Raw genomic sequence first — 27,853 nt, 5'->3', positions numbered from 1 at the left:
CATAACAATCCAGTTAGGGCTTTATAGTTAACCGTTGTATAAAAGAAACTAGGATTCAGAGTCAAGCACCTGATAAATGATAAAGCCAGAATTTAAACCCAAGGTCCTTTAATGTGAGAATAATGATGCTGCATGTACCCAGTTATTTAGAATGATGTATTTTCTGACTTATAGAAATGCTTATTTTTTCAATAGACTATGAATCATTAATAAGAGCCTGAGAGTAATGCTTAATTGGAAATATGAGACTAGAGCAGAAATGACTTCAGCTTTCATTATCTGTTTAGAATATTTTATTATTTTAATTTCTGTCTATATAAATAAAGGTGAACTTTTTAAAATTTTCTTTTAAGGAGCAAACTATGATTGTGACAGGTGGCTTAGCCTGGTGGAATGATTTTATTGTCCTTGCATGCTATAACATAAGTGACCATCAAGAAGAGGTACGTTTTTTCTCTGAAAAATAACATACTATTATATTTTAAAGATATTAAGCACTATTTGATTTTATATAAAAATAATTTTTTGAAAAATAAATGAAACTTTTAATTTTTAAAATCAAGAATTAGAGATTTTTAGTTAAAGGGATTTTCATTTCAGATTACTACTTTAAAAATGTTTTAGAGGGATAATCAGGACTTCCAGATAAATTTTTCTAATGATTCTTAGCTGTTAAGACATTCGCCATAAAGTTTATAAGTAGTTTTTGAAAAGTTAAAAGCAGAAAAGTTTATAAGGGTGGCTCTCCTTAGAGATTTATTAATTTATTGATGTGTATGTTTATTTTTTGAGAAATTGCTGGTCTCCTTAGGTCAGGTCTAAACATTCAGGCCTGAAAAGGAATATGATATATACTAGTTTAGTCTCAGTTTTGATCACATCACCTTTTGACTGTAGAATGAGCCTTCCCTGTCGAAATAGAAATATTACCCATTTATTATTAATGCTCAGATTAGTCTTTTGACTCCTCTTACTTGAAAAAACATCAGTAGATAAATAGCATATCTAAACAGCATGGATTTGGTCATCTGTGGTAGGCACCTGTTTTTTTCTAGTTTTATTTTTGTTTTCTTCAGCTGAGAGTTTACTTGAGAACATCTAATCTGGACAATGCCTTTGCTCATGTCACCAAAGCACAAGTGGAGACATTACTGCTTAGTGTCTTCCGGGACATGGTCATCGTGTTTAGAGCAGACTGTTCAATATGCCTTTACAGTATTGAAAGAAAATCTGATGGGTAAGTCCTTAGCATATGACAAGTCACTTTTTGCCCCTACGTGTCATGTTGCCTCTGTAGCTTTCATTTTTTTAAACAGTTACTCTAATTTTATGTTGAGTTTTGTTTTAAGAGTTAAAAAGCAAGGAATTTTAATTAGTGAATTCATATGGTAGTTACTTTTTAGCTATCAAATTAAGTAAATAGATAAGCCTGCACTTACTTCTTCAGGTAACCTTACTGGATTCATCTGAAAAGGATCTAATTTGGGATGGAGTAAACCATTTAAATAGTAATCTTTTCACAGCCGTTAAAACAAGTGGTTATTAATTACCCAAGTGTTCCAGACACGTGGAGAAATCAAAACGATTTCCAGAGTTTTAAGGCTCTAGGAAGCATGTCCTCAGCAGACCCACATTCTCCACTGAGCTAGACAGCTGTAGTCTGGAGCAGGAGAAGCTGACAGTCCCATGTATTGCCTGTATTCTTCTTGGCATCTGATTGGCTTGCAGCATTTAAAACATGTCTCATGAGTTTTATTTTGCTCTCAGGTATTTTTTGTTTCCTTTTTTAAGCAGTCATGAAGTGTATGTTTGGTGAAGTCACATAGTGATTGAGCAGTAATGTAAAGATAAAAATTAAGAAATCTTAGTAGCCTAAATAGAACCCATATCCTTTCTCAACCAAGTAAGCTGTTTTTGTAGCTCCTTCCCTAACTTTTTACATCTTACCCCCTTTCTTCCTCATCTCCCTGTGTTTTTTGGATGCTTCAGTCTTCTCAGCCTGCTGCCTAAAGGATACTTGGGGAAGAGGGAACATTTTGGGAAGAAGGCATTTGGGCCCTCCACGGCTATGAAATCTAATACCATTAGTAGCAGGGCAGTCGGGGGAGCAGCCTTGCTAGCATTGTTGTTGAGGTGTATCCGTTTCTTCTTCTTTGTCCTTTATGTTTATATTATTTTTTTGCAGTCCAAATATTACTGCTGGTATTCAGGTTCTTCAGGAAGTCTCCATGTCACGCTACATCTCTCACCCTTTCCTGGTCGTATCTGTCACTCTGACATCAGTGAGCACAGAGAATGGAATCACCCTGAAGATGCCACAGCAGGTACCAATCTATTAGGACTCTTCAGAGTTTTCATCTCAGGTTTTAGTTTTTAAGTTGATATTGGGAACTGTTTATTTGTTCAGTAAGTACATACAAGTGTCTAGAATATGCCTTATATGTGTAGTTGCTGAGTTACAGTGGTAAACTAAATAAACTAAGAAACAGGTTTCTTCTCAAGAATAAATAATTACATAAGTAATTATAGTTGTGGTGTGTGTACCAAAAAGTAGTACAGGTCACTCTAATTAGAGTGTATAATAAAAACCTGGAGTAGTCAAAACAGTCAGAGAAGATTCCTATCCCATTTAAATTGAAACCTGAAGACACACAAACAAGTGGTGGTTATCTAAGTAAAGAGGTAGGATTTCAGGCAGAAGGAATAGAGTAAAGGCCTATAGATAAGAAAAAACATGACATCCAGGGAACTGGAAGAATTTCAGAGTAACTGAAGCAAGGAGTGTCAGTGTATGAGTCCTATTGGAGATACAGACTTTAAACTTTATCTTCTAAATGTTTTATCTAAAATGTTTTTGGGCATTAATCTATCTAAATTTCATAACATTTATTCTAACTATAACTGCATGTAAGGAGAGCAGTCGGGTGACCGTTAACAATCATCTGGGTGAATGGTGTTAGTGGCCCGAACTTGGGCAGTGATGAAGAAGATGGAAAGGAGGAGGACAAGTACAGAGTTTAGAGGATTCCATTAGATCATTATGTGGAAAGAGAAAGAAGAATGCCATAGTTGCTGGTTAAAGTATGTAGTGGTGCTGCCAAGACCCAAGTTGCATAACTTCTATTCCAAGGCTCCTTCCATTATACCAGTGATTTCCAAACTTCATGTCAATGTGGAACCCATTTTCATAGGAAAATTCTATGTAGATTTGTCATCCCTGTGTGCTTAGTCTGTCCTTTGCTTCCTATTAAGGCACTTTTATTAAACTCCATTAAAATATAGGTCCTGCTCTGGCTGGTGTGGCTCAGTGGATTGAGTGCCGGCCTGTGAACCAAAGGGTCACTGGTTTGATTCCAGTCAGGGTACATGCCTGGGTTGTGGGCCAGGTTCTCAGGGTGAGCAGAAGAGGCAACCACACATTGATGTTTCTCTCCCCCTTTTTCTCCCTCCCTTCCCTTCTCTCTAAAAATAAATACATCTTTTTTAAAAAAAATATGGGTCCCATTTTCTCTGCAAACTATATTTTATGGTAACCAGATAGTCCTAGTTGATAAGAGAAAGTTGTTTTACAGAACAATTCTAGCTAAAAGATGTGGAAGGAGTCAAGAATCACCTGAGGAAATAACTGATTTAGGCGATTGTTATCTTTAGGTGAAACAATCAGATGAAAGGTTAGTGGGAACTTGACAAAGAAAAGATGAGGTGGTCCTACCTAAGTTTTATTAATAAATCTTATCATCGTGAAAAGTGGGAGACCCAGATGTGGCATGCTTCCTGGGGTGATGTGACATGAAGGTCCACATACCTCTTAAGTTTCCATTTTTCCTTTTCCTACCTCTACATTATTTGCTGTTTCTTGTGTGTTATGGACAGGTAGTCAAATGTTTAATTTTCATGTCATGTGCTAAATGGGGAACTGACAACTTCAAGTAAAGTTCTTGGGCTTTGTGACAGTTGCTTGAAGATTTTGTGTTTTTTTTTAAATTTTCTTCTACAGACCTGGCTGGTGTCGCTCAGTGGATCAAGTGCCAGCCTGCAGACCAGGGGGTTGCTAGTTTGATTCCCAGTGAGGGCATGTACCTGGGTTATAGGCTGGTTCCCTGGTAGGGGGCACATGAAGGGCAACCACACATTAATGTTTCTCTCCTTCTCTTTCTCTCTCCCTTCCCCTCTAAAAATAAACAAATAAAACCTCTAAAAAATTTTTTTTCTCCTATTTTATAAATTAATGACAGTTCATAGAAGCTTATCACCTACCTACATGTGGTCTAAAGCAAAAATGAATGACAAGTCCATGAATCTTCTGGATGCTTTTGCCATTTCTTTATTTACAGTCCTGTGTAACGTATGAAAGTACAGAAGAACAGTTTGTATAACTGTGTGTTTGTAAGAAGATGACCTAGGGTGCCTGAATGACATTGGCAGCTTAAATTCATCCTGGTAGCAAATGTCAAAACTGGAACACAATCACAAGTCTTCTGAATGACCATCCCTTCCTCCCTAAAATTCTTTTTTTTTCTCTGGTTTATGTGACATTGTGCTCTCCTGTTTCTCCTCTTGCCTTCAAAAGCTTAGACAATAGCCCTCTACTGTCTCATCCCTGTATATTTCGCCTCAAAAAACTCATGTTTTCCTTCAGTTTACCAGCCTCACCTTTATGGTTACGATCTGGCATATTCTTAAGTTGTTCAGTCATTCTCAGCAATACTTTCGCTTGAAAGTCTTAAGATTCTTTCAAATCTAATGGGCAACAAAATAACTGTTCAATGTTCTCTCCCTAAATTAATTTCCCCTCCTAACTTTTATCAGTGATAACCTCAACCTCTCTAGCACCTCACCTAGATTCAGTACCCTGCAGTCGTCTCTGATTCAGTTCTTTTTTTCTGCCCTTTATGTATAGGATATCAGTAAACTTTTGTTTTGTTTTTAAGTCAAATTGCTGTTCCTCTTTATGGCTGAAGGTCTTTTACCATACAGTGTTTTTCTCATAATACTCCTAATCTAGACAGATCGTTCTCACTTTTCCAAAAGCATTGTTGTGTCCTGTCCATGTCATTTACACTGCATTCTTGAGCCAGAGTACCAGACGTTTTCCATCCACCCATCCTCATCCTTCCAGCACCACCTCGTCTTTTATGCCTTCTCTAGCTGTACCACGGGGATCACTGAAGTGAACTCTCATTTTCATGAACTTCCAGAGTTCTCTTAGTTTCTCCAGGATAATTCAGTTCAGCCCTCAATTTTATATTCATTTGTTCATTGATTGTATTGTGTCAAACATTCCCTACCCTAACCAGAAAGCTTCTTGTACATACACACAGAACCTAACAGAATGGCTGTACACAGTACAACATTCCATGTTGTTGGTCGTTTAACCTGTAAACCGTGGGGCTTGATGAGGAAAATGCTGAAAACAGACCCATAAATTGGTGCGAACTCAGTTTACTTTTTTTTTTTTTCAGGCCCGTGATGCAGAGAGCATTATGCTGAACCTCGCAGGACAGCTCATCATGATGCAGAGGGACAGATCGGGCCCTCAGATCCGGGAGAAGGACAGCAACCCTAATCAAAGGAAACTTGTGAGTCAGTGCAAGTCATTTAGAACAATAGGAATGTACGGGCTTAAGATACAGGAATAAAAGAATTTTTTTTAAAGATTTTTTATTTATTCACTTTTAGAGAGGGAAGGGAAGGAGACAGAGAGAGAGAGAAACATCAATGTGTGGTTGCTGGGGGTTATGGCCTGCAACCCAAGCATGTACCCTGGCTGGGAATTGAACCTGCGACACTTTGGTTCGCAGCCCACGCTCAATCCACTGAGTTACGCCAGCCAGGGCCCAGGAATAAAGGAATTTAAGAAGAGAGTATTATCTTGTGATTTGGAATCTGAAAAAGTATATAAAATTAGTCTTAAGCCTCTGAGTATAAGACTATTTGTGAAGGGTGAAGGATAACGTCCCAAAATGATAAAAAGTTTCATACTTTAAATGTTATTGCTTAGGCATTATTTCCTAATTCTAATGAGATAATAGTATAAACTGGTGAAGTTCATAGGATTTTTTTGTTTTAGATTTAAATATACATACTTTGAAAGGCCAGGTTACTCTTACTAAATAAATTAATTTTAAATAATTCTAATAAATTCTAATTCTAAAATAAATTTTCCCAAAAAGTTGACCTCTCAATTTGAAAGTCTTAGGAAACTAATACCGAGGAACTTAACCTACAGATTTAATAGGAAAAAACTGACTCTTGTCTCTCCTTTTCCAGCTGCCATTCTGTCCTCCCGTTGTACTAGCCCAGTCTGTTGAAAATGTGTGGACTACCTGTCGAGCAAATAAACAAAAGCGTCATCTTCTGGAGGCCCTCTGGCTGAGCTGTGGAGGTGCAGGGATGAAAGTCTGGCTCCCTCTCTTCCCTAGGGATCACCGCAAGCCCCATTCCTTCTTGTCCCAGCGGATCATGCTGCCTTTCCACATCAATATTTACCCCCTGGCTGTGTTGTTTGAAGACGCATTAGTCCTTGGTGCTGTCAATGACACTTTACTCTATGATTCTTTGTATACTCAGAACAGTGCAAGGGAACAGCTGGAGGTGCTCTTCCCTTTCTGTGTTGTGGAGAGAACCTCTCAGATCTACCTCCACCACATTCTGCGTCAGCTGCTAGTCAGGAATCTCGGGGAGCAAGCCTTGCTCTTAGCCCAGTCCTGCTCTGCGTTACCTTACTTCCCTCACGTGCTGGAGCTCATGCTCCATGAAGTGCTGGAAGAAGAAGCTACCTCACGGGAGCCCATTCCCGACCCTCTGCTTCCCACTGTGGCAAAATTTATCACCGAGTTCCCGCTCTTCCTGCAGACAGTTGTTCATTGTGCCAGGAAGACTGAATATGCCCTGTGGAATTACCTTTTTGCAGCCGTTGGAAACCCCAAGGACTTGTTTGAGGAATGTTTGATGGCTCAGGATTTGGACACAGCTGCCTCTTACCTTATTATCTTACAGGTAACAGCCCTCTTCTTATAAAGGTACAAGAATTAATGAGCTTAAACTTTGAGGGGAAAAGAAAGGTCCTGTTTTGGCACTTTGTGTTTAAGAAATTGATACAGTCCGGTTTTCTGTTCAGTTTTTATCTTGCCTTTTGAAGAAAGCAGTCTTCTCAAATGACAGAAAATTTCTTTGAATATCATTAAATTGGCATTACAATTTTTAAAATCCTACCTGTCAATAAATAGGCCTAAAACAGATTAATGCATTTACAGTATTATTTTTAATAGTATTGAAGAAATGTATGATTATATGTATTATAGTACATATAACATGTACATATTACACTAGAATATTGAATACTACATAAGAAACATAATGAAGAACTATTACTGGGGGTGTTTGAGCCCCTCCCACCCCAGCGTAATGGATTTGTCTCCCCATAGCGTGGGAATGACGCGGGAACTCTGACCAAAGTATGGGTCATAGCAGAGCACCACCTTGTGTTAGGCTCCCTGTAACAAGTTAGGAAGAGTCAGGCCTATTACAGCAATTACCCTCAAAATAGTTGTTTTTCTCAAAATAATGGGAGACTTCTGGAAATTTGCTTCATAATATATTTGACAGACGTGCTTGGTGGTCTGTTGTTCTGGCAGTCTGACGTGGATTGGATAGGCTCCACTTAAAGTTTCTTTCAAATGACTGCAAAGTTGTGTTCACTGATGCAAGAAGCTAACCATGAACCTGGTTTGACCCTTTGCCTGGGGCATTTTCCTGTCTACTTATTTGCTTCATGACAACTGATTGAAGCCATAGGAGATACTCAAGGAGAGGCTGAGTGGCCATGAAATTCCGATTCCTAGATTAGTTAGTTGTAAAGAAAAAGCCATGGAATTGTAAAAACAGAAACAAATTAATGCAGCTATTTCTTGTTTAAGGTCACTCCTTGGACTTTCAGTGATCTCTGAGGCAATGGAATTGGAAACTTTTGTTCTGTCAGAATTCCTCAGTTGCTGTGGGTTGTCACACAATAATTACAGTTAAATTTGTCTGTTAGGCATCTTTCCATGAGATCAAGGCAGGCAATGGGTTAAATTTGTGAAAGAATTATTTAGGATGCTGTTTGTGTAACAGTACTGCTACTGCTGCTCAAAGCAAGGATTTTTTTAAAGTCACATCCTCAGAAACCTCTCACAAGTAACTTGCTTCAACAAGTTACTTAACTCAGTTCCCTCGTCTGTAAAATAGGAATGACGTTTCTGTTCTGCAGATTCACTGGGAGAAATGAAAGAATGTGTGTAAGTTTATATAAAATACCTGGCATGAAGTGGGAGTTCAGTAAATCATAATTTATATTACACCAGCAGAGTACTTGCCTCACATGTGCTTTATGATACCTTTTAATGCTGTTCTTAATTTTGATGTTAAACTGTCTCCTACAGTGTTGCAGCTTCATTTCTCCTCTGTGTTCACAGAACCGTGGAGGTAGAGTTGCTCATAGCTTCTCAGATTATTTGCAGTATAAAAGGAATCCTTGTTTTCCTTGATTGTTTTTGTAGAATATGGAAGTCCCAGCAGTAAGTAGGCAGCATGCCACCCTTCTGTTCAACACAGCCCTGGAACAAGGCAAGTGGGATTTATGTCGACACATGATTCGATTTCTTAAAGCTATTGGCTCTGGAGAATCTGAGACACCTCCATCCACGCCTACAGCTCAGGTTAGTTGCAAAATTGCACAGCTTCTCTGGGCCTTCTATGTAGCATCTTTCTCTAACTGTACCACACATTGTATGTACTCTTAGGACCAACCCAGTTCAAGCGGTGGATTTGAGTTCTTCAGGAATAGAAGCATCAGTTTATCCCAGTCAGCTGAAAATGTACCTGCTAATAAATTCAGCTTACAGAAAACACTAAGTATGCCATCTGGTCCTTCTGGAAAAAGGTAAAATAATAAACAGCTGTTACTGCTTTTAGGGCATTCTGTGACACATTTCACTTCAGGGCATTTGTGCAGTCAGATTTTATGGAAACAGCCACTTAATCCAGTTGCACCACTTTTCGCATTCCCAAGGAGCTTCGAGATCACACCCAAGACTTCTCTTTTTTCTTCCTCCAAAGTTCACTTCTTTACTCTTTGTATAGTTTCTGCCGCTTGTAGAGTAGGTTCTGAATGTAAGCAATGTTAAATTACTTCAGATAATAGAATAAAAAGGAAGATATAATAAAGCTACAGGAAATCCAAAAGCCTTCTGACAGCAGTTTTATCCTCCTTTCCAGCCATACCTACCTCTCAACAAAAGGTAAAAAATTTAGTCCTGTGCTTGAGTCCCCTGTGACTCTTTTGATCAGAGATGGCATTACAACAGGCAGAGAGCAAAGAGGAAGAGCAGCTGGAGACCAAAACCTGCGCCGCCCGTAGATGGGTTCTTGCTCCCCAGAAGTCAGCTGAACTCACACTGAACATTATAAAATACAGTTTCCTCTGGTTTGTCAGGTCCTTGTATTCCTTCTTGTGTTCATGTTCTTGGCTCTTGATTTTTCTCTTCCCTAATCCGTTTACATTGTTTGTATTGTGTCTTCAGTGCCTGGCACATAGTTAAAGCTTATTATTGAACATTTCTTATTGTGATGTTCAATTGCTCTTTATCTTCGCCATTGATATCTGTGACAGGCACACAATCCTAGGCTATATATAAGTAAAATACAACCTGTAAACAATTGTCAGGCAAACAGTAGCTTCTCAGCCATACCCTGATCTTAAAACTAATGCATAGTAAATGCTCACTATGTGCTATACATAGTTCAAAGCATTTATATGTGTAGGTCTTTTCATCCTTTCAACAACAGTAAAAGGGTAGAGAAGGGTAGATCCTGTTGTTACCCACATTGTTCAGGTGACAAAACAGAAGCCCAGAAAGTAAACTTGGTTGTGTTCACACAATTCACGAGTGACAGCTAAGATCTGAATGCAGGCAGCCCCGTTCCCACGCTGCCTCTCACAGGAAGCCCCACAGCGCTGTTACCTCACCAGTTACCGCACATCAGCTCACGTGAGTAAGGGATGATAGACTATCTATATTTAGTCAAGTCATTGATTTAAAAAAAATTTATGTTGTCTAAATAACTCACACAAAGATTTCACTTCACTTTTCTTCTTAGTTTCTTTGATCTGATTTCCTCCCCTCTTTTCCTCGGTCTTTTCGAATACAGCAATTATTTGCTCCCTTGCTTTCCATCAAGCAGTTACCACCCTCTTTCCTGGTTGGGCTTTGTCTCCTGTTTCTTCCTATTCCACGTACTCATTCTCCAGCTATGTTGTAAGAGCCTACGGTGTTCAGGTATTGTTCAGCAGGTTGTGGTACCACATGGAGAAGATCCTAAAACTATCTTCCTCTTCATCAGAGATCAAAGCTCTTACCTCCTTCAGCATTATCAGTGCTACTGCATGAAACAATGTGAAGTCTTCCAGGAAAGATTTTTCTGTACTTTTCCTTGTGTTCACATTTGTAGATGGAGTAAAGACAGCGACTGTGCAGAGAACATGTATATTGACATGATGCTCTGGAGACATGCTCGGCGTCTCTTAGAAGAAGTTCGGCTCAAGGACCTTGGTTGCTTTGCAGCTCAGCTGGGCTTTGAGCTAATTAGTTGGCTCTGCAAGGAGCGTGCCCGAGCTGCTCGGGTAGACAACTTTGTGGTAGCCCTGAAGAGACTCCACAAAGATTTCCTGTGGCCCCTTCCCATCATCCCGGCCTCTTCCATCAGTTCTCCTTCCAAAAATGGAAAATTCCGAACAGGTAATGTAGCCTTTGTGTCCCTTTGTGTCGGAGAGTTGTATTTTACTACAAGTATTTAGAAGTTTTGCTATTAATTTATATCCAAATATTCCATTATTTGGAATGAAAGTCTTTTCATTTCAAACTCAAGAAGAGATAAAAGTCAAGTCAGATCATCCAGCATTTGATCAAGGATGTAAATAAAGTGGAACCTGCATCCCACAAGGAAGTCTAATTTATAAATCTAACCATTGTCATCTCAGATTATCAGCAAGTTGAGAATTGACTGAATATACGAAATACCACACTTATTGTGGAAAGGAGCTTTGGGATTGGTTAATCAAAATAAGTTAAATGGTACTTACCTGACAGGACTCATTCCAAAGAAACAGGAAAAAATGCATCTTTGAGAGCCCATCTTCTAAACTGGGAAAGGACAAAGTGAAACTGCATTTTTGATGGAAGGAAAATTAAAAGATGTGTTTTTTAGTTTGGGTCTTTTTAAAGAAGACTGTTCTAATTATCATTTAAGAAAATTCAAAGAAAAGCCTTTTATTATGGCATTTGGAAACTTGTCATCTTAGATCCAAGAAAAATCACTTAAAAGGTGAACAGAATAAAATTTTGCCTAGTTCTAGTAAGATGATGATACAAGATGACTGTTAGATGGCATCACATTAATTAGCTTAGAACTTCTAATATTGGGAGAGTGCGGGAAGAGAAGCTGAAAGAACAGAATTGGAAATGACAGTGTGTACATCTTAACTTAAATTCCCATTCCCCCCCTTTGTTTTGGACCTGCCTTGCAGTGGGAGACCAGCTATTAAAGTCTCAATCGGCGGACCCTTTTTCAAACCTTGAGATGGATGCTGGCATCTCTAATGTCCAGCGAAGTCAGAGCTGGCTCAGCAACATTGGCCCTACCCATCATGAGATAGACACAGCCTCATCCCATGGACCACAAATGCAAGACGCTTTCCTATCACCTTTATCTAACAAAGGTAAATGTCACTGTGAATCCTAGCTCTTCTTCACTTCCTTTGGAAGAAAGATGTGCACTTCAGAGAGAGAGTTTCACTCTTTCCTTTGAAGCTGTTTCCTTGAGGATTGCTCTTCAGTATCTGCTGGAGATGTGGGTAGTTACTAGCACAAAGCCAAATTTGGCCTTGACTATACTTCACCATATTTATTTTAGGTAAAATGAAACAGATAAAATCTTATTACACATCAGCACTAATAGATGAACTTTTGCAATCGATTTTAATGATGCAGAAATACTAACTTTGAACCTTAAGTAAGCAAAATGTTATCTATCCTCATATAAAAAAAATTGCATTCTTCTCATACCTGTATCATAGAAAATTGTACTCAGTTATCTTCTTATCTGGCCCTTTATCAAAAAATGTGTGCTAACCTCTGCTCTTATAGCAATGGGTAAGTCAAAAATTGAGGAATTTTTAAGTGATTTATGTTGCTTAGGTTTGTACAATTACAGGAGCATCAAGTAGCAATTAATACCTGATTTTCTGCAGTTTTCTTAATGGCCAAGCATTCACCTGAAGTTTGATTTCCAGTCTGTTGTCACTGTTACCTGAGCTTCTGCTATGTGGGTAGGCTTACAGCTGCCAATAATGGTTTTTGTGGTAGAATACACATGAAATCTGTTACCTTAACCACTTTTAAGTGTACAGTTAGTAGTGTTTACAATTCACACTGTTGTGCAGCCAGTCTCCAGGACTTGTTTCATCTTACAAAACTAAAACCCCCTGCCCATTTAATAACAGCTCCCCATTCCTCCCTCCCCCAGCTGCTGGCAAGTGGCACTCTATTTTCTGTCTCTATGAATTTCACTACTTTGGATACTTCGTATAACTGGAATCATACAGTATTTGTCTTTTTGTAACTGGCTTATTTCACTCAGCATAATGTTTTCAAAGTTTACCCCCACTGTAGCATGCGTGAACACTCCTTCCGTTTTTAGGTGGAGTGATTAATACCCTATCGTGTGTATATGGCACATTTTGTTCATCCAGCCATCTACCGATATGCACATGGGTTGCTTCCACCTTTTGGTTATTGTGAGTAATTTGCAATGAACATGGGACTACTCTGTTTGAGACCCTGCTTTCAATGCTTTGGGGTACCTATGCAGAAGTGGGATTGCCAGATCATATGGTAATTCTTTTTAATTTTTTTGAAGAACCACAGTATTTTCCTTAGCAGCTGTACCATTTTATATTCCCACCAGTGTTGATAAGGGGTCCAGTTTCTCCATATCCTCACCAATACTTACTTGCTTTTTAAAAAATACTAGCCATCATAATGGCCATGAGGTGGCACCATTGCTTTTTAAAGAACTTCTTAAAGAGTTCATTTCAAATGTGCAAAAAAGTTCAGATAATAGTATAATGGATCCCTTGGCCCCTGCACACATCCATCACCCACACCACTTCATGACCAGATTGGTTTCATCCACGTCCCCCTCCTGCTGTATTTTTGAACCACATCAAGGCATGATGTGTTTTATCTGTGAATATTTCAGTATGTATCTCTAAAAGGACTCTTTTAAAAAATAGCCATAATACCATTATCCCTCTAAAAATTAACCAATTCTTTAATACTATAAAATACCAAGTATTCAGATTTCCAATTGTTTCATAATTCATAATTGCCTTTTATATCTTGAATCAAGATCCAAACAAGGTTCATACATTGTGCTTGATGTGTTTTTAATTCTCTTTTAGCAATTCTTCCCCCTTTGTTTCCAATTTATTCAATGAAGAAATTGCTTCATGGATTTTTCTCATAATGTAGATTTTGATGATTGCATCTTCATGATTTCATTTAACAGTTTCCTCTGGATTGTCAGTTGGTCAGATTATAGTTATTTTTTTATAGGTAGTAGCATGTTTTTCCATCTGAAGGCACATAATGTCTGATTATCTCTCTAATGAATTTTTAAAAAATACTGTTAATATAGTGTGAGAGTTTTAGCAGTGGATTTAATGTTTTGGTTTCAAACTCTCCAGCAGATATCAACATCTGAGAACAGCCAATATTTATAAATTAAAACATTTTCTACATGAAGTTAGTTTTTAACTCTTGGCACTTCTTCATCAGGTGATGAGTGCAGTATTGGTTCAGCCACAGACTTGACTGAAAGTAGCTCCATGGTGGATGGGGACTGGACGATGGTGGATGAAAATTTCTCCACGCTCAGTTTAACTCAGTCAGAGCTAGAGCACATCTCCATGGAGTTGGCGAGTAAAGGGCCTCACAAGTCCCAGGTCCAGCTTCGGTGAGTCTTTCAGCATTTTGAAAGCACAGAATGCCTACTCAGGATATTTGGGCAAATAAGGTACAAGGGGTACTTTCCTGATAACGATTGCCTTTCTGAACATCTGTAGATTCTTCTTGGCTCCATATTTCCTTCTCAGTTATTTTATTTCTGTTCATATGTAGGTATTTGCTACACATCTTCATGGAGGCAGGATGTCTGGACTGGTGTATTGTCATAGGTTTGATTCTTAGAGAATCCTCAACAATCAACCAGATTTTGGTTATTATACAGACCACAGAGGTGGATGGAGAGATGTTACAGAACATAAAGACCGGGCTGCACGCGGTGGACCGATGGGCCTCTACAGACTGGTAAGGGCTGGTTTCTTGGGGCTTCTTTCTTGGCTGTCCTTTCACATTAAGGCTTAGCACTGGTTCATTCATTTGGAGATTTTTAAGTTGATCAAATAAAAACACTTTCCTATGTTCATTTTTAAGACCATTTTCTTTGCCAATGGTTTGTTACCATTCTGTAACAAACACTTAGATAAATAATAGTGCTGGTCGTTTTAAAAATGGGAGTGCATGTCACTGACCAGTACAAATGATCTTAGAATTAAGACTGGAACTTGAGATTTGTAGTTCTGTGGAATTCAAGATAACCACCCAAAAATGTCTACTTGAAAAGATAAAAACTTAAGGTCCATGTGAATTGACCATTCCATGGCAGTTACTAGCAAGCCCAAATTGAGTAGTAGATGGAGCTGAAACTCTAAATAGGATGATTTAGAATAAAGGACACTTCAATTTTTTAAAAAGAGAGTAGTGGATGATGTTAGAGTCTTGGGTTCTAGCCCTTTGTCACCAATTATGTGTGGATTTTGGGTCTTCCCTTACTTGGGTCTAGTTTTCCTTAACTGACAAATTCATTCAGGTTCTCTGAAAGTTCTTTTTCAAGTCTAAATTCCTATTGGTCCTCACACTGTGGAATATGATTTTTAACTGTAATACTAGCTAATTTGCTCCGAGTGCTCAGAAATTTAAGACTGGACAGTAATGCTATGTGCAGCCACCTTTACGCTGGCCAGGGCACCTAAGAAACCGCCCCTTCCTACCTCCCTGTGCTGTCTCTTCTCGCCCCATAATCTCTCACTGACCCTACTGTGTCAGTGTTTAGTAGGAGTTTATCCATAACACTGTGGAGCCTTTTGAATGCAGTAGATGAAAACTAGTTTCCTTTTTCCTCTACTTAGTCCTGGATATAAGCCATTTTTGAACATCATTAAGCCACAACTGCAGAAGCTCAGTGAGATAACAGAAGAGCAGGTCCAGCCTGAAGCCTTCCAGCCAATAACTGTGAGTAAGACTCCTGAACAGACCAGCCCCCGGGCAGAGGAGAGCAGGGCCTGCTCAGGCCATGGAAGCCTCCCCCAGGGCGAGGTCGGAGGCAGCGGCCTGGTCAGCAGGAAAGAGGAGGACACAACCCGAGCAGAGGAGGAAGAACCTTTTCAGGATGGGACTTACGACTGTTCTGTGTCCTAACGACTGTGGGGTGTCGTTGCCACGGGCAGTGTTAATTCGCAGCAGCGTGTGTGCAACTGAGGACATTGTGACCTAGTTGCCTTAACCAGGGAGAGCTCACTCAGCTCAGACACTCTGATAAGGTATTAAATTTTAACTAACTCTCCTCTAAGAAATCTCTTTGACTCCATAAAAATGTGATATCAGAATAACTCATCTTTCATAAAAATATTTTTTAAGCTTCAGTAGAAAGTAATAAAGAATACTGTACAGATGTACATGAGGATATTTTGGTTTTATTCTTAAAGGTTGGTAGCTCTTAAACCATAGGGATTGTTTTGCCCCAGATGAGCTTACTTTTTCACTTACGTATAGCTTCTTACATGTTTTCTGGTCCAGTGTGTGTCCAGACTGCTTTTTAAACATAAATGCTGAGGTGCTTGCTGTAGTTCATCAGGTACCTGAGCTACCTGTAGCGCCCCCCTTGGATTGAGAGCCACACTGGGCTCTAACTGGGGCTCCTGAATGGAAGCTGCCCTGGCTCAGCACACCCCAGTGTGACGGAGATGAGCCCCTGGCTCTTCCTGCCTGTCGAGTCCCAGCCCTGAACTGACGGGTGCCTTTCCCTGGTTTCCTGTGAGCCAGCGCGTGCACTTGGTTCCTGCCCGGTCAGTGTGGGTGGGGGGCTGCAGGGTTCTTATCAATTATGCTGTTAGATACCACTACTCTTTTATATCAAAGAAATTTATCTTTTTTGTGAATACTCTTCTGTAAATATACTTAAAGGCATTGTTCATATTTTTAGGGCTTGTATTATAATTTATAAGGTTTTATGCTGGATTCTGCATGGCTATATATATTCTTGGAATAAAGACAGGGCTTATTATTCTTTCCAAATTCAAGCAGTCCTCAGAGAGGAAGACAGGTATATTGGCTTGGTCATAAAGCAACAACAATGGTCACACTGATCATGAAACGAAACAGGTTTTGTGCAAATTAATGTAGTTTCTTATTTATTTGCTTTTGTAAATTGAATAAAAATGGAGTTTTATGTAAATAGACTGCTGAATCCTGTATCATTACGGCTAACTAAAAATTAGTATGTATAGAATGCATTCTTCATTGTAATTCTTAAAATATTTTATGTATTTCTGATGATTTAAATTTCAGTTTTCATACATTATGAAAACTGCATTCTCCTTAATTGCTTCACATATCCACCGTGTGTACTTCTAATTAACCGTATAACAGTGTTAATTTAGACAGCTCCGTACTGTGCAGTTTGAACAAAGGAATGCAATGTTATTTTATACAAAAACTTATTTTTATAATAATGATTTGATGTGGACCAACTTCATACCACTATGTAAAACAGCCTCTCTTCTCATAGTGCAGTTACAATGTAGAACTAAAACTTGGTCCTCTATCCTTGTTTTTTAAAGTAAATGGCTAGATTTAGTTGTCCTAGTGAGGTTTCCTTTGAAGGGAAACTGAAAACCATTTTTAAATTGCTTAGTTCAAAATTCATCAAACTGTTTTAAATTATTGGGTTTGGTAATTAACTATCATTTACTTTTTACATTATAAGTGCAATAATTTCACATATTGAAATTCCTGAATGGGTGTAATATGTGAGTACTGGTACCTGGTCGTTCTGGTGCTACTTTTATTTAAGCCTTTGTTTTAAACCACCTTTCCCTGAATCTTAAGATACAAAATGTTTCCCATGTGAGTACATGCAGCTCAGCAAGAAACTAACCTGAAATTCCTTCTCCTGCCCTCTCCACTAGAAGAAGAACTAGCATTACTTTTGTGCTTGGTGTGAATATTCAGTCAATAAAAATGATTTACCATTGTAAACAGCTGTGATCTTTTCAAATATCCTATCTGCTGCTGGGTTCATCTTGCATTCTTCAAAGCATGGGATCACTAAGGCAGCTGTGTTTCTGTGGTTCATGCCAAAGTCTTCTAGAAGATACTATTAGTTTTCAACTAACAGGAATGAGTGGGCCCCAAGGCAAAAAAAAAAGTTCACAGAAATTTCCTCTAATAATTTGTAATATACTTTAATTTTTAAAAACTCATGTTTATTTTGCCTTGTTTGGTTCACATATCAACTGTATAAGCCATAATTTTAACCAGTGAACTTAAATATTCAGTATATTCAAGGTTTAAATTATTTGCGAATGTCAAAACAAGAAGTCATTTGAGGGCAAGTCGACCTCTGTTTGTAATTAAAATTGCTGTTGCTTCTGTAATGTGTATTTTTTTTAACTTGGTAAAGGGCAATAAAACTATTACATGAAGTTTTGTTATTCACCATCTCAGGTTATAATAAAAGCCACAGAAATACTCTTCTGATTATATAATTCTACCTCTTAGAGATTTATTATTTATATACAGAATTACTTAGAATAGGAGCATCAAGAGTTGGTGGCATCCTAGATGCCTGGCAATAGAAGATTAGAACAGACAGTCCACGTTGATGACATGGAGAATGTTTAAAATATAATGAAAACGTGATACAAAATCATGCATACATATGATTTCCACCAAACAAAACTTTACATATAAAAATGTAGAGACCAGGCATCATCTCTAATAGGTAGGATTAAAAATTATTTTAACTCTTTCCTATATCTAAACCTGCTGTGTCTATGGATTTGCCTATTCTGGACATTTCATATAAATGGAATCATACATGTGGCTTTTTTCTGTCTGCTTCTTTCACTTAGCATGATGTTCATCTCTGTATATCAGTATTTCATTCCTTTTTAAGGCTGGATAATATCCCATTTGATGAATATACTATACTTGTTTATCCACTATTTAAGGGATTGGATGGTTTCTACTTTTTCACTACCATATGTATAAGTAGTTTTTGTGTGACATGGTTTCAGTTCTGTCTGGGAGTGGAAATGCTGAATCGTGGTAACTAGTTAATTTTTTGAGGAACTGCCTAACTGTATCCCGCAATGCCTGTACCATTTTTTAAAATTCCCACTAGCAGTGGAGGAGGGTTCCAATTTCTACCATCAGCACTTGTATTTTTGGTTACAGCCATCTGCGTTAATGTATGAAGTGGTGTTTCATTATAGATTTGCATTTCCTTTATAACTGCCTTCTCATGATTATTAGCCATTTGTGTATCTTTGGATAAAAATACATCCTTCACCCATTTCACCATTGGGTCATTTATCTTTCTGTTAATTTGCAAGAGATTTTATGTATTTTGGATACTAGAACCTGATCAGATAACAGGTTTCCCCCACTATCCAATAGTAGAGTGTTCCTATGAAACCCCTGTAAGCCAAAATGGCACAAAGCAAAGAATATCCTCTGCTTTCTGAAAATTAGTGTTACGGCACTTAGCTTTTTTGAAAGACCTATGTTAGTATGATACCAATTATTTTCATAAAAGCAAAAAAAGAAAAATCCTTTGGATTTCTTTTGGTTAGTGAAAACAGGTACTAATGCCAATGTTTTCTTCTAACATTTTTATAGTTCTGGCTCCTACTTTTTGGCCTTTGATTCATTCTGATTTTTTTGTATGTGTATATTTAGTGTCCCAGAACTACTTACTAATTTTTCCCATTGATTGTCAAAACTCAATCGACTATAAATGTATGGGTTTTTTTCGGAACTAGTTTTGTACTACATTAATCTATGTCTACTCTTAATGTCAGTACCACACTGTCTTGATTCCTGTTGTTACTTTGTAAGAAGTTTTCAAAGCATGAGTTGTAAGTTTTTCTCAAGAGTGTTTTGGCTATTCTGGGTCCCCTGCACTGCCATAGAAAATTTAGGACCAGTTTGTCAATTTCTGCCCATGCACACACAAAAAGGAAGCTGGAATTTTGACAGGGATTGCATTCAATCTATAGATCAATTTGGGAAACACTGCCATCTTAAGATTGCTAATTGTGAACAAGGCCTTTCTTTCAGCAATGTTTTATTGTTTGCAGTGTAAAAATTTTGTACTTCTGTTAAGCTTATTTTTTAAGTATTTTATTCTTGATGCTTTTGCAAATAGAATTGTTTTATTTTTGGATTGTTCTTTGTTAATTATAGAAATACAATTTATTTCCGTATGTTGATATTGGGTCCTACAACACTACTGAATTCACTTACTAATTGGAATGCTTTTGTGGAATCTTTAGGATTCTCTATATAGATCATACCGTCTGCAGCTAATCCGGATGCCTCTTGCCAGACCACCCTGGCTAGAACCTCTAGGACCATATTCACCAGAAGTGGGAGTACTGGATGTCCTTGTCTTCTTTTCTGAGGGAAAGCAGCATTCTGTCTTTCATCACAAATTATTTTTTTAATAGATTACCTTTATTAGATTGAGGAAGTTCCTAGATTGAGGAAGTTCCCATCTATTATTAGATGAATGTTTTTACCATGAAAAGGTTTTAGGTTCAACAAATTTGGGGGGGGGGGGGGGGGGGGGCATCTGTTAAAATGATCATGTTAGTTATCCTTTATTAATTATATATTGCATTGATTTTTCAGGTGTTAATTTTGCATTCTTGGGATAAATCCCACTTGATCATGTTAATAGGGGCAAACTTGGAGAAAAGAAATTAACATGTTGTAGTATCAAAAGTATATATTGTTGTACTTTAAAATTGGCTAGGATATTTTTAAAATAAAAACATGTAAGGAGGCATAAAGTGTATTAGGAATGTCATTCAGCTTTTTCACCTTGTACTGAACCATTTTCAAGGAAACTGACTCAAATGTAAGTAAATTTCCACAGAGATGTGAGTACTCTTTTTTGGAGGAGCACAGCTGCCCTGTGTGTGGAGATTAGAATGAGCTCTCTGGCTCAAAGAAAATTTCCTCTTCCCTCCCTTCTATCTCTATCACCCAACAAACGAACATTTTTATTAGCCCTTCAGTGACTTTCTTCACCAATGGATATGATTTAAATTGCTAAATGTGCTGAAGTTTAACACTTACCAAATCAAATAATCAGTCATAAATTTCTGTGAAATTCAGATGCACAACCTTATTCCACAGCAAAAAGGATTCCAGTTGAAGTAAACAAATGTTTTAATATTGCTCATTGAGTTCTTTGCTCATATGACCCATCTAGGTCTTCTAATAGCAGTTTTTAAAAAAGGATTTTAAAGGCTCTGTAGACTTGAAATAAATTCAAATGTGAGGGCAAAGGAGAACACAATAAAGATCTGTTTTTCTGTTAAAGAGACTAACTAGTAGATAAAAAGTTTATTTTGGTAACATTGTAAGGCAACAATTAATCCTCAAGTCAGCAAACCAGTGAAAAGAAATGGACAGTCTTCCTGAGTGAACAGGTGGTTTCCCTCAGTGGTAACATTTTAGGGATCCTATCATGCTTATTTACATCTGCTAAACTGGAAACAAATACTTCATGCAACAATCATTTTTTGGTCCAACAGTGTAAATTTTTAAGAATCAATTCCTTCCAAATCACAATTCTTTACACTTTCCCTGTGCTAATTACATTTAAATTCTGTAGGAAATGATGTGTTTTAGAATTTGAAAAGACCCTTTTAGAAATGAGTTATTCAAATGACCACTCAGAAAAACTCTTTAATTTCAGAGGCTGCTGATCTGACAGTGGTGTTCTTATCAACACAGCCATGAATACTGGAATTACTTAATCATTTCTACACTAAAACAGTCTTCCAGAACACTTAAGTGTGCCCAGAGACCAGTGAGCATCTTTTTAAGATCTTGCACCATATGTAAGTTTTATAATGCTAAAGAAAACCAAGAACAAAAGAATTGTTTACATGTGAGGATATAATTCAAAGGCAAAAACAAAACCATGATTATTACTGGAAATATCACAAGGAGCTTTTTGTGTTTCATACAATGTCCTCCTACAAAACTTGGAGTTTTGCCCTTTTCTCCCTATGAGTAATTTCTGGTAATCAAGTCCAGATTACTCACAGGGATGAAAATATGCTTATACAGTTATCCCTTAGGATCCATGGGGTGGGGAGTTAGAGCACATGTGTGGATATCAAAATCCACATGCTCTAGTTCCTTACATAAAATAGCACAGGATTTGCATATAGCCTACATACATCCTCCCCTAAATTATCTGAATTATAAAATGTACAAACCGTGTAATCGTTGTTACACTATATTTTTTAGGGAATTAGAACAAGGGAAAAAAAAGTCTACACGTTCAGTACAGATGGAACCACTGTAGGCTTAACTACGTAGCAGACATCAGCAACAACGTAATGTTTTTTCCCTGAATATTTTTCATCTGTGTGTATGGAACCTGCAGATAGGGAGGACTGGCTATATTTTGAAATTCATTGAGATAGTACTGTTCCTAACTTCTCTGCCACAACTGTGATTCCATACAAGCTATACTATAGACATTTCCAACTTTATTACCGCCTGACAGACTAATGCGGCAGGTGCCAGGCACTTGAAGCTAATAATATATGGTTTATACAAAATCAATAAGTAAAAGCAATGGCTCCAGTGTCTGTGCACATCACAGCCAGCATATTACCCTTCAGCGCTGGCTGCAGCCTTCCGTGTAGGCCCAGGCATCTTTAAGAGAGATTAGACAATACAATTAAGAAACCACATTGTATCCACACAAGCAGCTTCAAGAAGAATTTCCTCCTGTGATGCACAGCTACTCTATCTGTTCAAATGGATCTAAGTGCCAATTTTTAAAATATTTTTATTATGGTGTTTCTTTCAAATGTTTTTTGGAGGTCTACGCTTGCTAAACTCAGAATTAGTGCAACTTTTTACATTTCTTAACAGAAAAAAAATGAAGCAACATTTACCACCAAACCCCCCAAACCTTTCCATGGCTGGAGCCCAGAATCCATCAGAGGCACTGCTGGCATATGCCTCACAAGCTACACAGCTGTCTTAAAAATGAAAAGCACCTATAAGGCCTAGGGCTGCCATTATGCAGGGTCTGAGCCCCAATAACTACAAGTATAGGGATCTTGTTCCAGGACTAGCCACAATCTCAACCTGTAGGAAAGTCAGCTGTGCTGGACAGTAAGTTACTGAGAAACCAATCTGTTCATCTGGCTACAGGTAAAAATAAGGACTCTGTGCATCAATAAAATTATGCTTTTAAGGATTAACTAGATAGCAGAAAACTCCCTCCTACAAAACAAAGAATAAATATTTATAAAATGCTTAGCCACCATGGCAACTCAGTGCTCTGAGGAAGTTAAGGTCATGTACTGGCACAAACTGAACCAAAAGAACCTGTGAAAACCCAGAGGGTATATGTAGCTGGACAAATGCTTGCCATCTCAAATTGGCCAGGTGAAGAGAGGGAACATGTTTCAGAGGGAAGCTTCAGGCACTGAAACAACTTCACGATGATGGATCTCAGTGGCCAGTTGTCAGAAGGGCTAGGAGCAGCAAGTTGCCACAGGTCTCCACATCAGGGGTCCTGGGCTTCACTACAGAGATGCAAAGCACACTCTAGAAGCTTCCAGAAGAAGTTCAGCTTGGCACAGGCTGGGACCTCAAGAGCCCAATGGTTCTTCCCTTTCCTTTTTGAAATAGCTTTCTAATGACCTATCCTTAGGTCTCAAAGGGAATCATTACTCCAGTGATTGGTAATTTACCCACCATCCACACAACAAATGGTCTTGGGCTTTAATTGGAAATGTCATTTGTCTTATTAACAATGGGCCTGCAGTACTTTCAATGTCTTTTATGATCCTCAGGGAGCAACTCACTGCTCAGGTGGTTTGTTGGCTTTTGTCCTTAAGGTCATATAAAATGACACAGTAGTGCAGTGGCAGTACCTACATGTGCTTAAGTGCCAGAAAACTGGCATTTTCAAGTGTCAAAAAAATCATTTATCACTACCCCACAGCATAATCATCATAGTGCTTAACCCTGAACAGTGTTAGTCCACAAAGCGCTTTGAACATATGCTCATTAAGATTCATTGACTTACATTACAAATACCATGTAGCATAAGGAGAAAATGTGTCACATGAAGTATCCCACTGGTCATTTACTTTGAATTCTTTCACAAGGTTAAAACACATAGAGACTGTAGGTGCACACCCAGGCAGAGGGAAATGTCCAATCTGGGAACTTCTCTTTCAGAGCGTCCAGCTGCGAGGATCTCTTGTTTTCCCCAGAAAGGTAGTGGGCGGCAATGGCCACAGTGACTATGCCCTCCGGCTGTTCTTCCAAGACCTGGCAGAGAAAATTAGTTAGTTTTCTAGCTCTATGAAGGCAGAATACTGATCCTAAGTATTTGACAGTTGCCAAATACCACCTGGGAACCTGACCAATGATGCCAGCAGTGCTGGGAAACTCCCACCTGTACTTCTATCCAGAACTGCCATGCAGGGGCTTGGAGTCCATGGGAGTAAAATACAAAGTAGTCCCCTCCTTTACTTGTGACTGGAGTGCCACTGCCAAGAGACCACTGAGAAAGTGTTGACCCTTTGTGAGTACGAACATAGAATGACATATGGCTTGGTCCTGCAACAAACAGAAGAAAGATTAGTTACAACTATCTTGAAAAGCAATTGAGCCACCACCCAGACCAGAATGTGAAGTTCATGTCTTTTATCACTTTAAAGACACTTATTGCAAACCTAATGGAGGTTTGCCAGTTTGGACTTTCAGTGTAGATTAACAAGGGTAAGTACTGTGCAGCAGGAAAGGCACAGATGTTACAGCGAGAAAACTTGGGTTTAAGTTTTGCCCCAGCCATAAGAACTTAGCATGCATGACAGCCTTTCTTCAGAAATCTAGAGAATACGCTTCATCTAACCATGATATGAGAACTAGCAAAAGAACTGATAATGAGTTCTGGGTGGTGTGGTTCAGTGGACTGAGTGCCAACCTGCAAACCTAAAGGTCGCCAGTTTGATTCCCAATCAGGGCACATGCCTGGGTTGCAGGCCAGGTCCCCAGTAGGGGGCGTGCAAGAGGCAACCACACATTGATGTTTCTCTCCCTCTCTTTCCCCCTCCTTTTTTCCCTCTAAAAATAAAGTTTAAAAATCTTTTTTAAAAACTAATGAGAATTTTACTATATTCAAACATATTACAAATACTGAGGTGTGACGGTGGAAGACTAATGTACAAACGTTGCATGTAACATGACAGGGAAAGAGGAAAGTGGAATAACCACACTGTTGTGTAGGCTAAGAGTTAAAGAATGCCATTAAAACCTGACACACAGATAATGAAAAGTTAAGTAACAGGTGATCAAAGAAAAATATAAACTTCCTTAAATGCCAGAAAATGTCTTAAAGAACAAAGGAGACACCACAGAAAAAGGAATATAAAACACAGCATTAGTCATAAAAATGTGCGACTTGACTCAGCCACTAGAAGAAACCAGAGGGGAGGGAATTTCAGGGGAAAAGGGGAAGGGCTTACAGGAACAAGTATAAAGGACACATGGACAAAAAAAATACGGGGGGTGGAAATGGGGGAAGGTGGGGAGGGTTGGGAGGGGAGGGCTGGGATGGAAGTAAAAGACAGAAAACTGTACTCTTGAACAACAATTTTTAAAAAGCAGTGGATAATGACAATTTTGAATAAAAAGTAGTATTAAAAAAAAGTATTCAACTTGGCTTACAAGGCTGACCTAATATTCAAGGAACACAGTTAGAGAGATTAAGAAAACATAAAATTAAAGGTATGAACAAAAGTATTTCAGTCAAGTGGACACAATTTTAAAAAGACCTCTTTGCCTTTCATAACTTGGAATACTTCTTTCCAGCTCCTTCTTGCCTGTAAGATCTCTTTTGAGAAATCAGCTGACAGTCTGATGGGAACTCCTTTGTAGGTGACTGTCCCCTTATCTCTTGTTGCTTCTAGGATTCTCTCCTTCATTCTGATCTTGGCTAATGTAATTATGATGTACCTTGGTGTGTTCCTCCTTGGGTCCAACTTCTTTGGGACTCTCTGAGTTTCCTGGACTCCCTGGAAGTCTATTTCCTTTGCCACATTGGGGAAGTTCTCCTTTATTATTTGTTCAAATAACTTTTCCACCTGTTGCTCTTCCTCCTCTCCTTCTGGTACCCTTATAATTCGGATGTTGGAACGTTTAAAGATGTCCTGGAGGTTCCTAAGCCTATCCTCATTTTTTTGAATTCTTGTTTCTTCATTCTTTTCTGATTGCATGTTTCTTTCTTCCTCCTGGTCCACTCCATTGATTTGAGTCCCAGTTTCCTTCCCATCACTATTGGTTCCCTGTACATTTTCCTTTCTTTTACAAGTCATGAAAGGCAAGGACCTACATCCAAGATTGTTCTATCCAGGAAAGCTTTCATTTAGAATGGAAGGGCAAATCAAGTGCTTCCCAGATAAGGTCAAGTTAAAGGAGTTCATCATGACCAAGCCCTTGTTATATGAAATGTTAAAGGGACTTATCTAAGAAAAAGAAGATAAAAACGTACAGTAAAATGACAGCAAACTCACAATTATTAACAACCACACCTAAAACAAAAACAAAAACAAACTAAACAACTAGAACAGGAACAGAACCACAGAAATGGAGATCACATGGAGGGTTAGCAATAGGGGAGGTGGGAGGAGAGGGGCAAAAGGTACAGAGAATAAGTAGCATAGGTGGTAGGTAGAAAATAGACGGGGAGGGTAAGAATAGTATGGGAAATGTAGAAGCTCAAGAACTTATGACACATGGACATGAATTAAGGGGGGAATGTGGGTGGGAGGGGGTGAACAGAGTGGAGGGGAGTAAAGGGGGGGAATGGGACAACTGTAATAGCATAATCAATAAAATATATATATTTTAAAAAAAGACCTCTTTGATGTCAGAAGAAAACATCTGAAGACAAAATGCACTAAAAATAAAGACCTAAAAGCTGTAATTCACACAAAAATTGTTACCAAATAACATAGCAACTACTATGATGCAAAACTACAGGAGATGCAAGATGTATACATAGAAACAAAAGAAACTAATATTCCATCAGTATAAGACATCAATTGAACAAAAAACAGTGACATAAAAGACCTAAAGAAAATGATCAGTGAAGTAGACCATAAAATATACATATCAAACTTTACATAATACAGGATATATCTCAAGTGGGCATAAAACATTCATAAAAGTCTTGGGTCACAAAAGATATCAAAGTTCTATAAAATTGAGATTACAAATAACATTCTGATCACAATAAAGCTTGAAATTATCAGCAAAACAAAACAGCTTTCTACATGGAAATTAAAAGGTCTATTTAAGACTCATGAGTAAAAGGAAACAAAAATTATGGAAATTTTTTAAAATAAGAGAAATACTACACATACCAGAAACTACTGGATATATGAAAAACAGTGATAAAACAAAATCCAGAGCAATAAGCTCTTTTTTCAGTAAAATAAAAGAATAAAATGACAAGTAAAAAAGGACAACAAAGTAAAAAGAGCATAAGTTAGGAAATACTATAGATAAAATCAGAAATCAATGAAATGGAGAATAGGACAAAACACCTACCTTAAACAATCAAAACTGTGATTTATTTTTAATTAACAAGATGGGCAAAGTCTCCGTAGAGGGGGGCAAAGTGGAAAATATTAGGACAACTGTAATATAACTAAAAAACTTTTTAAAAAGAAAAAAATTAACCAGACAACTACTAGGTAACAATTAAGAAAGGGGCAGCATGGGAGGTAACAACAAACCAAGTATGCAAAAAGACAAATAAGAAAAATAAACAAGTGTGTAAATCACCTGTGACTACTTTGCAGACCTCCATAAACAACTGAAAACCCAGATGAAATAGATACTTTTCTAGAAAAATACAGGTGACCCAAACACACCTATAAAGCTTAGGCAAACAAATTAACCCTAGAAAAAGTTATTAACCTACCCCACAAAAAAAGCACAGGCCCTGGTGGTTTCAGAGAGAATTTCAAGCCAACTTTTCAACCAAGTAGTTCCAGTACTCCATAAACTGTTCCAAAGTGTTGAAAATTTAAGGAAAACTTACGAACTGTTTTCATGATGTATAACATTTATGATGTTTTTACACTTATACTGCATAACACTGATACCTAAATCTGATTGAGTACAACACACACACACACACACACACACACACAGACCAGTACCATTCATGAGTACTGATGCAAAATTTCTAAATAAAATATTAGCAAACATCCAACATCACAGTAAGAAAATAATTAGGCTATGACCTGGATAATTATACCATATTAAAATATCCAAGGAAGAAAAAAATCTATGATTTTTACAGATTACTAAAAAAACAAAGTCTCTCACAAAATTAAAAACCATTCCTT

General features: G+C 38.0%; 2 protein-coding genes across 5 annotated transcripts in view; one reads left to right on the top strand and one right to left on the bottom strand.

Annotated features, from left to right (window-relative positions):
• RIC1 (RIC1 homolog, RAB6A GEF complex partner 1) overlaps positions 1-18,740 on the top strand; it is a 127,978-nt gene extending 109,238 nt beyond the window's left edge. For all 3 annotated transcript variants that reach the window (XM_036021660.1, XM_028529249.2, XM_036021661.1), the window contains exons 15-26: positions 354-443; positions 1,077-1,237; positions 2,186-2,324; positions 5,463-5,579; positions 6,271-6,999; positions 8,541-8,699; positions 8,784-8,923; positions 10,492-10,778; positions 11,567-11,758; positions 13,878-14,055; positions 14,220-14,408; positions 15,290-18,740. In XM_036021660.1, the coding sequence (XP_035877553.1) occupies positions 354-443; positions 1,077-1,237; positions 2,186-2,324; positions 5,463-5,579; positions 6,271-6,999; positions 8,541-8,699; positions 8,784-8,923; positions 10,492-10,778; positions 11,567-11,758; positions 13,878-14,055; positions 14,220-14,408; positions 15,290-15,578 (2,670 nt within the window). In that variant the 3' untranslated portion in view covers positions 15,579-18,740. The remainder of the gene's footprint in view (positions 1-353; positions 444-1,076; positions 1,238-2,185; positions 2,325-5,462; positions 5,580-6,270; positions 7,000-8,540; positions 8,700-8,783; positions 8,924-10,491; positions 10,779-11,566; positions 11,759-13,877; positions 14,056-14,219; positions 14,409-15,289) is intronic.
• A 2,026-nt stretch (positions 18,741-20,766) lies between these two features.
• Positions 20,767-27,853, bottom strand: part of ERMP1 (endoplasmic reticulum metallopeptidase 1) — a 64,246-nt gene continuing 57,159 nt past the window's right edge. For both annotated transcript variants that reach the window (XM_028513828.2, XM_036021662.1), the window contains exons 14-15: positions 23,890-24,053; positions 20,767-23,762 (exon numbers count right to left, since the gene is read on the bottom strand). In XM_028513828.2, coding sequence (XP_028369629.1) covers positions 23,598-23,762; positions 23,890-24,053 — 329 coding nt within the window. In that variant the 3' untranslated portion in view covers positions 20,767-23,597. The remainder of the gene's footprint in view (positions 23,763-23,889; positions 24,054-27,853) is intronic.

This window comes from Phyllostomus discolor, chromosome 3, assembly GCF_004126475.2.
Source record: "Phyllostomus discolor isolate MPI-MPIP mPhyDis1 chromosome 3, mPhyDis1.pri.v3, whole genome shotgun sequence".
NCBI classification, from domain to species: domain Eukaryota; kingdom Metazoa; phylum Chordata; class Mammalia; order Chiroptera; family Phyllostomidae; genus Phyllostomus; species Phyllostomus discolor.
This window is presented reverse-complemented; position numbering and strand designations above follow the sequence as displayed.